Source organism: Hipposideros armiger, unplaced genomic scaffold, assembly GCF_001890085.2.
Source record: "Hipposideros armiger isolate ML-2016 unplaced genomic scaffold, ASM189008v1 scaffold_144, whole genome shotgun sequence".
NCBI lineage: Eukaryota > Metazoa > Chordata > Mammalia > Chiroptera > Hipposideridae > Hipposideros > Hipposideros armiger.
In genome coordinates this window covers 851,483-864,754 of record NW_017731494.1, presented here as the reverse complement: position 1 = coordinate 864,754, position 13,272 = coordinate 851,483, and the positions used below count along the sequence as shown (strand labels likewise).

General features: G+C 36.0%; 1 protein-coding gene across 2 annotated transcripts in view; it reads left to right on the top strand.

Moving 5' to 3' along the window:
• Positions 1 to 13,272, top strand: part of RORB (RAR related orphan receptor B) — a 183,330-nt gene that overhangs the window by 121,545 nt on the left and 48,513 nt on the right. For both annotated transcript variants that reach the window (XM_019650695.1, XM_019650694.1), the window contains one exon: positions 9,146 to 9,231. In XM_019650695.1, the coding sequence (XP_019506240.1) occupies positions 9,146 to 9,231 (86 nt within the window). The remainder of the gene's footprint in view (positions 1 to 9,145; positions 9,232 to 13,272) is intronic.

Genomic DNA, 13,272 nt, shown 5'->3' with positions numbered 1-13,272 from the left:
CTGATAGCTTATTATTGGTGTATACAAATACAACTGATTTCTGAATATTAATTTTGTATCCTGCTGATTAACTAAATTCATTTATCAGTTCTAATAATTTTTTAGTGGAGCCTTTGGGATTCTCTGTATATAATATCATGTCATCTGCATATAATGACAATTTTACTTCCTCCTTTCCAATTTGGATGCCTTTTATTTCTTTTTCTTGTCTGATTGCTGTGGCTAGAACTTCCAGAACTAGTTGAATAAAAGTGGTGAAAAGTGGGCAACCTTGTCTCGTTCATGATCTTAAGATGAATGCTTTTAGCTTTTCCCCATTGAGTATAATATTAACTCTGGGTTTATCATATATGGCCTTTATTATGTTGAGATATGATTCCTCTATTCCCACTTTGTTCACAGTTTTTTATCATAAATGGCTGCAGGATTTTGTCAAGTGCTTTTTCTGCATCTATCGATATGACCATATGATTTTTGTTTTTTATTTTGTTAATATGGTGTATCATGTTAATTGCTTTATGGATATTGAACCAACCTTGCATACCAGGAATGAATCCCACTTGATCATGGTGTATGATCTTTTTAATGTACTGCTGAATTTGGTTTGCTAATATTTTGTTGAAGATTTTTGTGTCTATGTTCATTAGGCATATCGACTTATAGTTTTATTTTTTCATAACGTCTTTGTCTGGTTTGGGGATCAGGGTGATAGAGGCCTCATAAAATGAGCTTGGGAGCCTTGCCTCCATCTGGGTTTTTTGGAATAGTTTGAGGAGAATAGGTGATAATTATTTTTTGAATGTTTGGTAAAATTCACCTGTGAATCCATCTGGTCCAGGGCTTTTGTTGGGAGCTTGTTGATTACTGATTCAATTTTGTTGGTAGTAATCAGCCTGTTCAGATTTTCTGTTTCTTCTTGATTCAGCTTTGGAAGATTGTATGCATCTAGAAATTTATCCATTTCTTCCAGATTTTCTAATTTGTTTGAGTATAGTTGCTCATAGTAGTTTCTTAAAATTTTTTGTATTCCTATATTGTTTGTTGTCACTTCTACTCTTTCATTTCTGATTTTATTAATTTGGGTCCTCTCTGTCTTTTTCTTGATGAGTGAGAGACAAGGTTTTTTTGTTTTTGTTTTTGTTTTTAAGCTGAGCCATCCTGCCACCTGTTGGCAGCTCAGTGGATGCTCAGCTCGGGCTGGGAATCGAACTGCTATTGCTCAGAACTCAAACTCTTGAGTGAGCTCTTAACCGACTGAGCCACTCGGCCGGCCCTGAGAGACAAGGCTTTTAACTGAAGCAAATAATTGCTATTTTCTTTTTTTATATAACTGGAAAAAATAGCTATCAAGTAGAATATATGTGTTCTTTTTTATATAAAGTTCTCTTTATAGAGAATTGGGGTTTGGGGGTAGACACCGTGAGTATTAAATTGTAAGATGTCTTCCCTTCCTCTCTTCCAGAACTTCTCAAACTTTACTGTGTATATGAATTGTTGCAATACTGTTACAATGTGGATTCTGATTATGTTGGTCTAGGGTAGGACCTGAGTGTCTGCATTTCTATCAAGCACCCAGAGAATACCAACACTGCTGGTCAGGGACCAGACTTTGAGTAACACATCTCAGGACAGTATTATGATAAATGATAGGAATGCAGTGAGTATCCATCATGAATGCTCAACTCTGTGTTAACTAATCTGTCCCCACAAAGTAGGACAGCTTCCCAGATGTTTTGTTTCCAGAATTACCATGGATAGCTGAAATTAGTTCATTTCTGTTTCAAACATTGTTTGACCTCCTTATCTCCACTGAAAGAACTAAACTTTGTGCAATTGCATTTTTAAAATAGAAAAACTATTTTTTTTAATCTTTTCAAGAGAGGATTTTTCTTTTTTTAATTAAAATTTATTGGGTGATAGTTGTTAGTAAAGTTATGTAGGTTTCAAGTATACAATTCTGTAATACATCATCTATATATCACATTGTGTGTTTACCACCCAGAGTCAGCTCTCCTTCCATCACCATATATTTGATCCCATTTACCCTTTTCTACCACCTCTCTTCCCCCTTACCCTCTGGTAACCACTAAACTATTCTCTATGTCTATGACTTTTTGTTTCTTTATTTGTTTGTCTTGTTCCTTTGTTACTTTCAGTTTTATAGCCCACATATCAGTGAAATCATACGGTTCTTGATTTTTTCTGTCTGACTTATTTCGCTTAGCATAATAATCTCAAGATCCATTCATGTTGTTGCAAATGGCAGTATTTCATCTTTTCTTATGGCAGAATAGTATTCCATTGTGTATATATACTACGTCTCTTTTATCCAATCATCTATCGAAGATTACTTTGGTTGTTTCCATGTCTTGGCCACTGTAAATAATGCTGCAATGAACATCGGAGCACATATATCTTTACGGATAAATGTTTTCAGCTTTTTGGGTATATACCCAGGAGAGGGATTGCTGGATCATATGGATTTTTAGCATTGAGTATCCAGAGAGTGAGCTAGTGGCCACAACCCCAAGAGCAAGTCCACAGAAGACGGAGGACCCACTGCCACACAGTGTTATAATGTGAAGAAGATGTAGGGACAGCTGACAATCGTTAAATCTGCAAAAGAAACCCAGTACACTGGGTATTAATTACAGTAAGGCAAGATGTTTCTGGAAATACACTGGATTCTCTTTCTTCTGCCTTGTCAGTTAATGACCAGAGTTTTTTGTAACTAATACTTCCATTGTCATACTGCCTTTTGAACAAAAGAGAAGTGCCTGAAAGACAATAGCAGAAACTACTTTTCCAGAATCCTGTCAAGTTTTTAATTTTCCCTAGTGCCAGAGAAATTAAACATTCCATCAGTTCTCAGAGTAGCTACAACTGTAATTACCTGGGCATCATAGAACAGTTCTTCTCAACCTTGAATGCTGTCCTGGGGAGCTTGTTAAACAACAAATTCTCATTCCATTGGTCTTGGATAAATCTTAATAATCTGCATTTTTAACATGCTCCCAGGTCATGCCAGTGCCACCAGTCTTTGGATGAGCCACACCTTGGGTGGTCTTGGTACACATTAACTCCTTTCAACCTGAATAATGTCAGGTCCTACACACACATTATCTCATTATAATTAAAACTTTGACAGAACAAGATGTATTTAATGGGAATTAATTAATAAATTATGAGTTTAAAACCACTATGACTTATAAAAGTGACTTGTTTCCAAAGGGAATATTTAACTTATTATTAGTAATTGCTACTAATGATACTAATCATTGTCATTGTTGTTTGTTGATTACATTCTTTTTTACTTCAGTCTTTGGGAGTAAATGATCCTATGTAAAAGATAAATCAACTTCCTTCATGACAATGCCACAAATCATGCCTTTGGGAAAAAAAATCATCTCTTGCCACTAACATATGATAGTAAATTTTATTTTATTCTACAATAGCTTCCAATGATATATAGTTCAGGAAATTAGTTACCTTTAGGTCATTCAGAAGCTGTCTGTCAAATAAATGAAACAAAGGGCTCACACAGACCACCACCCAGAATATTACAGTGGAGGGTTTGGGAAGAAAGGGAGACCTCCAGTGCTGACAGATGTAGGGCATCATAGTAGGAATTAGAGTGCACTGAATTTCATGCACTGTATTTGGGATTTAAGCAGGAAACTGAGATTAAGATGCTGTGTGTCCTGATAAGATATACATGAATACAAACATGATCCAACATTAGGAATCTTTCAGAATCACTATATAGCGTGACATAAGGGCAAAAGCTCAAAGACTTACTTTTTTCCTGAGGGTCTTATTTTTCCACACTTCCATCCCACCCCAATTTTAGGCTTTTTTCTGATAATTCAGCATTACTGTAGAACCAGTCTTAGTAATACTTGCTTTATCCTTTGAGTTTGTGGTTATGTGATATCATAAGATTTTATATCTAATAGAGGTAGACACATGTCAGTCTGCCAGTGAGAAAGGGACAGGGTACAAGCAGTGATTTTAACTTGGATTTGCTACAAATAATAGATGGGATGCAATTTGAGTAGATGAGATGCAACTTGGGCTACTGAGACCATCTGTGAAAGGATTTTTAACCAAAATAGTCATCTTTATTGGACGTTTTTATATGTGCAAATTGTGCTTTACTCAGACATTAAGAGTTTTTCCTGCACTGCTCACTTTTAGTATAAATGGAAAATTCTGGGAAACCAAAACTGAGAGGCAAACACAGTGGCCAGGAATGGGAGTTATTGTAGACTGGGGAGAAGCTTATTTTCCTTAAGGAAAAAAGGGGGTGAGGGCAGAAAACAAAAGATACCACAAGTATAGCCCCAAATTAAAGTCCAGGAGATTACTGGTCACTCCTTAATATTTTCAGATTTTAGGGAAAGGATTAAGTTTTATTGACTTTTACAGATGGTTTACATGCTACAGTGAATTCCTACTTAATAATTTGATTCATTTAATCCTTAGTGGGGCCTAATCACCTGGGGGGCCTGTTCCAAAATATACATCCACCCTAATCTCAGGATTCTGATTTCTTCTCCTCACCCCATTTATGGAAAGCCTCTTTTATAAAATGGAGTATGTCAAATCTCCTGCTTGTATGGAAACAAAAAAAAGAAAAAGAAAAATAAATTTAGTACCACAACTTTAAGACGTTATAAAAATTCTCTTTGGGGCTCCATAAAAAATTTTAAAAAAGAGTATGACCTGGATCCTGTCCTCAATGGACTCAACATGCCCAGAATATAAAATGGCCAGGTGGAGTTTTAAGAAATGGAATCGAGAGTCACAAGAGCACATAAAGTAAAAATGTTTCCTCCAACCAGAAAGCACCTGAACAGCCTATAATTACTACCATTCCTGATGGATGCTTTTAAGAGTTAAGATATTTTGATGGGTCAAAGTGATACATTTTATAGTTAACTCATTAGCCTGGATTAGTTAATCTAATTTAACACCTGCCTTCACCAGCAGGTGGCTCTGAGAGAGCAGAACAAAAGATATGTACATTTTGATTAGCAGGAAGAACTGAGTACATGGTGGTTTTGTGTGATACTGTGGTAAGGGGCCCTAAACAAGGGAGGGCCTTCAGGAGATACTAGAAGGGAGAGAGCTGCCATCTTCAAAGAAGAGACACATTTTGACTACTCTGTAATTGTTGAATAGGACCTGCCTGCCAAATCATGGGGTATTACATTAACTATAGTTCATAAATTGTTTTAATGTAACATAAAACATCAATTTGTTTTGTTTTGTTTTGGTTTTTTTAGCTGAGCCATCCTGCCACCTGTTGGTAGCTCAGCGGCAGCTCAGCTCGGGCCGGGCATCAAACCGCTGTTGCTCAGAGTTCACACTCTTGAGCGAGCTCTTAACCATCTGAGCTACTCGGCCAGCCCCATCAAATTATTTTAAATCTTTCATGACTTTCTTTGACATTATAAGACTATCATTTCAAGAAAAATTTCTTCTGATTGTTTTATAAACAAAAAATGTAATTGGTAGACAAAATTTTAACTAGAATTTCCACAAAGGATTACCAATAGACCAATCTAAATGAGAGCAAGATAAAAGAAATGGAAAAACAGGGAGATGAGCATATCTCAAGCCATCTCTCAGGGCATTTCAGTTCCTCTACGTTGGTCTCTCAGAGAATGCTATTTTTTAATTAATTCCTGAGTCATGCAAAGGTATGAAAGTTGAACTCCCTCCTCAGTTTCCTTATCACACCATCATCGTCATAGCTGGTGAGGTCCAAGTCACCAAATCCTCCCTAGATGTTCAGTTTGAAACCACTATCAATAGCATGTCACCAGATCTGTATTCACTCAAGGCAATCTCATGGGAAGCTATGGCCGGTGTAATGGCAAGACATTTAGAAATGGCAAATATTGAAGCAATCAGGTGACCTATTGTCCTAATCATCCTCTGTCTTGAAGATGTGCTTTAAAAAATACACAGTATGAATTATAAACTTGTGTTTCAGAAGCAGTTTATTTTAAATGAGAGGAAAGGCAAAGGATTAGTACTTTAAATTATTTATGTTTATCTTTACCTGTAATAAACCTCAGCTGGCCTGTTCTGCCAAAAGTAAAAATGGTCATAGGTTTTTCCAAACCAATAATCCCTTCTCACACACAGCAACACACATATACCCTTGTAAGTGTCTTCTTTCTCTTTAAAAGTACTGTTAAAGTGTTTATGGTTCTTCAGGATTACATGTTGAGCTAGGATTATAAATATGTATAAATATGCAGATGCTGTATGGAATCATTTCTTATCCCATTTATATTTCTGAAGTTGTATAAGATAACCTTTGTGGCTTTCAAAAACATCTTCTCACTTTGCAGGGGGCAAATTACCTCTATTTTCATTTCCTTTAGAGTTAGATCATTTTATAATTAAGAACTTATTGAAGCAGATTCTCCCCACGTGTAAGTTACTCCCTGGGGAGTAATTTATGCAAAGAGCCCCTCTGACTTAATATCATATAAGTCTAACAACTGTACAATGGATACCTGGGATTTTTAGTCAATTTTGTAATCATCATAAAGAATCTACTGTTTGCAAGTTTATCAAGACACAAAACAAAAAGAAAACAGTACAAATAACTTCATTTGGTTTTTTAAGGGATAAGATTTTTAAGAAAGGAAGAGTAATGTGGCTTATCCTATTTCTTGTCCGAAAGTATTAGAAATAGCATTTAAAATGATGATGATGAAGAAGACTGACATTTTTAAAGCCTTTACTATTTACAAGGCGCCTCTACATAAATTACCTCATTTAATCCTTACAAATCTATGAAGTTTGTCAGCTAAGCTTTATAAACCAAAAATCAAGATCAAGGGTTTTATCATGGCCATGGCCCCAACTGTTACAGATTAGGGACTGGAATACAAGAGAACAGGACAGAATAATATGACATCAAATCTCTCATTTTTCTATATCACGAATCTTGAAAATAAATACTAGTTAATGTAATCTGAAAGCTAAAAGGCTAGAAGCAAAAAAAAAATAGTCTAATAAGTATTTTAACTGACTTTGTCTCTTCTCCTGATGTTTTCATCATTATCTCTTCAGCTGGTGTTATTGCAATAATATAGGAATTCAAATTTGTATTCATATTTTATCTTTGTGGGAGACACAGAAAGGGCTACTAAATGAAATATCAGGAAAATTGGCTAATATCTGGTTGCCATCCACCAGGTCAACTCAAGGGCATCATTAGCCACCTTGATCCTCAGTTTTCTCATATGAAAAATAAGGATATAACACTGAATTATTAGCTTTAAAAGTGATTTAAACTTACTATGAAATATTTAGTTTCAAAAAATTTAATATGCTCCTAAAGCTAAATATTATCCTTTTTTTAATGTAGAACAATAAGCAAAAGAGGGTGTATGATTTGCATTTATTTGTTTTGTATATTCAAGGGTGAGAAATTGCAGAAAAGCATCCAAGTGGCACATTAATGTACAAAGCATTTGAAACACATTTTGCATAATTATTTTAAATTGGGAGTGGGAAAAGCAGATCTTCCCAGTGTGTATAATTTTAACAACATTTCGAATACTATCAGAGATAGGATTACTACATTCTAAATAAAGTTTATCTCATGAACTTATTTATAACCTCGATGCTGATGATTTAAAATCATCTTTCCAAGAGGTTCTATATACAGGTGACTACAAGACACCAAATTGAACACATGCAAAATGGAAATCCTATGCCCGACCATAATCCACAAAGTAGTTGCCTTACCAACATCTCCATTTTTGTCAAACCTACTATTTAATCTACAATTTCTACCTCTGTGTCCTTTCTGTCATTCATCTTCTCAATCTCTGCCTTTGCACTACCTTTTATTTGCCTCTACCTCTCCATTTATCCTGCTACTGATGTAATCCACACGTTCATCTCCTAATGCCCAGGTTAGGTAGGCATAGCCTTTCACTTGGTCTTCCGCTTATTTCTAGTTAACCTACCGAACTCACCTTTGTTAAGGTAACCAAACCACCACTTTCATCATTTCTTCCCCCTGTTCACTTCCTTGATTCTCTATGACCAGTGATATCAGGTGAAAATTCTTCCGCCTAACTCCCAGGAGCTCCATAATCTGCTATCACTTCCTCTATCCAACCATAAGGCCCAGGTTTCCATTAGAGCCAAGTTGCTTGTCGCAATGATCACAAGCCACAATCATTCAGGACCTATTTCATTCATTCCAGACCTCCTTCATTTATTCCAGACCTCCTTTATTCATTCCAGACTTCCTTTATTTATTCTAGACCTCCTTCAATTCTTTCTGGACCTCCTTCATTCATTCTGGACCACCTTCACTCATTCCAGACCTCCGTCATTCAATTCTGTTTTCAGAAATGCCCTTTGCCTTTCACTTCAGCCCAACCAAATCCTACACAGTCTTCAAAAGCAACCAAACTGTCATTTCCAATGAAATAATTTTACTTCCTACTGAAGTCATAGTTAGTACCCACATACTTTATCATTTTTCTCTGATTTCTTTATGCATTATGTTTTATTCATTAGATTATTGGCATCAGTATATCGTATCTTGTGTCAACAACCTTTATCATTTTAGTGAACACATAGTGTATGCTCGGTAAATACCTGACTGATTCATTATTGGCATTTTCACAAGTAAACATTCAGCCACATAATGTATAAAGTCACCAGCACTGCCGCCTCCAGTTTTGCTTTATTTACCTATTTCAAATATTACTGAAATAAGGCCATGTGATAACTCTCAGTGACTTAATGTTTGAAGTGCAAAATAAGAACACCAAAGACAGGGATTCCAGAGATTTCTGTGTCACACTATTTCAAAGTCAAGTTTAAAAAGGAGAAAACAGTGAAGGCAAAAGTTTAGGAAACTTCTGGTCCCTGGTTATATTAGTTTGAGAAATATATTTTGGTTGAGAAAAAGGAAGCAAATAAGATGGATGCCCCTTCAATTAGAAGCAGCTTAGGGAGCCCATTCAAACAGGCGTGGATGACCCCACACCCACACCCCAGTATCTTCAGACACCAAGGTCACGGCGGGGAGGGAGATAGGAGGGTGAAAGGAAGAAAACAACTCTGTAAGCTCAAAATGTCCGTTTTCCCTTTTCAGCACAAATTGAAGTGATACCATGCAAAATTTGTGGCGATAAGTCCTCCGGGATCCACTACGGAGTCATCACGTGTGAAGGCTGCAAGGTATGGGACTTACACACAGCACCACCCACAGCAGCCAGCTATGTTTGCCTCTGGCCTCCACGCACCTCACCACGCAGGTGGTGACACCTTTTTAAAGGTCTGCTAAGGGATTCTCCTGTGTGCTGCTGACATTCAGGAATTCTCGCTTAGTGGGTGGGTGGGTTGATTTTCCCTTCTTTGGCCTTTAACCATTTTGCTATTGTCTAACCTAATCAGCAGATGCTTCAAAATAGATTGTTATGTAAAATCCTGAATTATTCACATTTACTGAGATATAAATGCTGATTCTTGCCTTTTTAACAATATTGTCTCCAGTAAACTCCAGGGCATTTATTACTATATATGAAAGAACTAAAGACTGTAAGCTAATGGGCCCATATTTATTTATCTGCTTGAGAAAGAAGAAATCAAAGTAATAGTTGCAATATGCATATGGCCATTCTTTATTCTCACATTCCAGAAAAATATTTTAAAAACCAGAAGCATGAAATGTTAATAGACCACATAATCTCTAAATTAATTAAAAATCATCTGCCCCAACCTCCTCATTTTTCAATGAGTTCCTGAGGTATAAACAGGATTATGTCATTTGGCCAATGTCACTGATCTAGTTAGTGAGAGCATGGCCAGAAACAGTTTTTTCATTCTAGGTCCAGTGTTCCCCTCCCAGACAGATGCAACCAATTCTCCCAAAACAAACTCATTCCTATGGGCAAGCTGCTTTTAAAATACAAAGCTGGAATAGATAAATAGATAGATAGATAGATAGATAGATAGATAGATAGATAGATAGATAGATAGATGATAGATAGATAGATAGATGGTAGATAAAAGAAGTTGGGGGAATAGTAATTAACATAGACTTAATCTGAAATAAGAGAAATTTGAAATTTAGCAGTGAGTTTGTTAAATTAATCCTTAGAAGGAAAGAAAGAGAGATTAAATATCAAGCGGAGGAAAAACCAGTCTACAACTAATTTTAAAGGGCAATGTATAACCAGAACAAATAAAATGCAGCTGTACTCTAGGAAGGAAAAAAGATATCCTGGCAAAGTTACTGGCAAAAGCAATTGTATTTTTTATCAAAGATGCAAGAAAGTGAATCATTAATTTAAGATCAGCAAACTGAAGGAGAGGTAGCAAAATCATAGATTCTAAGAACTAACCTTAATCTTAAGAGACTTTCAAATATAAATGAAACAAAAAGTGTTTTAACTGTCAAATAGTGGTGCTATGTGAAAAATAGGCAATGTCTTATAATGTCTCAAAAAAGCATGATTCCTGGAATTGAAACTGGAGGGAAGAAAAGAAAGAATAAATGGATGAAATAAATTTGGGGGAGGGATGCAGAGAGGAGACAATAACATTAGTGTAGTAAGTAACCCATAAACCTGCTTCAACAGTGATGAGCAATCATCCATATTTGAACATCATGAGATGTGCCTTGCGTTCTGTTCCTCTGCAGACCTACAATTAAGAATTGTATGTTATCCACCTTAATGCAATTTTTTCAACTCATCAGAAGAAACAATAAAACAAAATTACAAATCAGCAATTTTTGTCCCAACCCCAAAATAAGTTATTACCATCTCTGGGCAGAGAGACAAATCGTTTTCTTCATAAACACTAATAATTTTGGAATCAGAACACTCCCCAGTGAAAGAATTTTCACCACAGTGTTGGTTTATTGTGCAATTTTAAAAGCTCTGATCTAATTTACATAGTCTCCACAGAAAAATATTTTTTAGATCAGTGTCAAAGTGGAGAAGTTTTGTGTTTCACTATATAGGCTCCATTTTGAAAATATCTGATTTCAGAATATGAGGATATGTTCATGGTAAGGAGTATAACATTATTTATAATTTTGCAGTAATTTCCAGAAGATTTAACTGCTGAAGAAATATATTCCAACAGGCCAATAACCAGGAACAAGTGTTTAGGCTCCTGTCATCTTTTCTATTTAAAGGAGGAATCCACAATCAAAGAAATTGTGCGTTATTCTGAAGCATTCTCTGAGATTTTAGTCAAAATGAAATTGTACACCACACTACTTTTTTACTTCCTGGAAAAGTGCTACATTTTTCTCCAAATAGAAAACTCAAGAAATTCTATTCAGAATAAGATGTCAATGTCAGCACATTTAGTATCAACCTCTGAATTTTCATAATACTATTTTCCAGTCAACATAAACAACTCACTTTAAATAACATCAATTCAGCTTGTGCACTTATTCAAATTCCTATTCATTCAATAAAATTTGAAACGGAATCTCTTTTTCATGCCAAAAACCTCATTTACAATAATAAGCAATAGATAAGCAAGAAATGCCTCGTAATTAATGTCAAATTGGCCTTAAATTAGGACTGTAGCTGTGACTTCAGAAAAGTCTTTTCTGTCAACCCTTCTGCTAAGTGGCACTAGAGTACCCAAAGATTAAAAACCACCCATTCTTTCTTAAAATGTAAATTCCAAGTCATCTTTAATCAGGATCAATGCGCTGAGGTTATGCTTTCTGTCAGCTTTCATGGTATGTCAATCCCTGGGAGCTCAGATATAATCTTTATTTTAAGGGGCTTCATGAAATCATTTGAATTGGACAATCAGATATCTCATTCTGCCACTGCTGGTCCATTAAATAAATAATACACATGGATCTGTGAGGATGAAACTAGTGCTTGTTGTTAACTGGCTTGGGGTTTACAACCACAAAACCAGTCGACACACTCTCTCTCTAAGACACTTGGCCACACATCCATTTCTGAGATTCTTCACAGGTTGGCCAAGCTCTCTTTATAGTACTGTGCTGAGTCATATGAGAGCCTCAAACAGAGAAAAATCACCAATCTTGATCCTGTCTTTATTTAAACTTTTGGGAGTTTTTTGCATTCATGTTGATTTTTAACATACTGTTTTAAAATATTTCTTATCCTGATTACCAACACTTTTGGCGACCCTTGAATTTTGGGGCCAAGGTGATTGCCTCCCTAGCCTCAACCCTAGCCCCGGCCCTGCTCTATCTCCTGTTGATAGTTGAGGAAACACAGAAGCTGTTTGACGGAAGCCAGGTGACCTATCCCAGGCCTCTCAGCAAGATGGATATTGGGCTTACCACCTGGAACTTTCCTAGGCTTCCTCTTCCAAAAGGTGACACTACGAGTTATCTTTTCCTAAAATTTCTCTTGGCAAATCTACTATACACCACCGCTTTGTTCGTAGCTCTTTGCATGTTTGCTGTATTGCAATTCAAGAGTAAGGAGTGATTAGGGAAACTGATTAAGTAAGTGAATTAATGGGTAAATGATACTTTCATATCTCTGGAGAAAATGTTTATTTTCCCCAGTAGAGTTTTCTGTAAGATAACTAAAGTGAGTGGTATCCAAAGAATTTTAAAAATAATAAACTCAGCTGTGGGTTTACTCACAAAGGTAATATAAGGTCCAGTTCATTTTGTACCAGGATATAAACTTATTTACATGAAAACCTCCTGCATCACTTTAGCCTGAGGCCAAGCAGAGAGCATTAGTGTAGCTTTTACTTATTGCTTATTTTTTATTGAACAGTTCATATACCATATTTTTTTTATTCAAAGATGTGGTTGATTATAAGGTACATCACTGATTTCAAAAACAACCTTTCAGATGCATTGTGGCCAAGTTCAAAATTTTTCAAATGGGTAAAAATGGATCTTAGAAATTAGGAAGACAGCCCGCATTCCTCAGTACTGTTATTGCGGCCAATACTCCAAGTCCCTCACCTCCACAGCACTTGACATGAACCTGTGTTATTATCCCCATCAAGTTTTGTTATATTTGGCTTAGCAGTGACACTTTTCCTCTACAATTCCTTTTCCTCTGCTCTTTGGGATAGGAACTCTCTTGTGGGTTTTTTTGCATAGAGCAGCACACCTTGTAAATGCCTTCAGTAAACATTGATTAAATGAATGAATGAATGAATGATACCTTCATATCTCTGAAGATAGTACATATTTTCCCCAGTAGAAGCATCTGTAAGTAACCCAAGAAGAGATAGCCAGAAAATTTT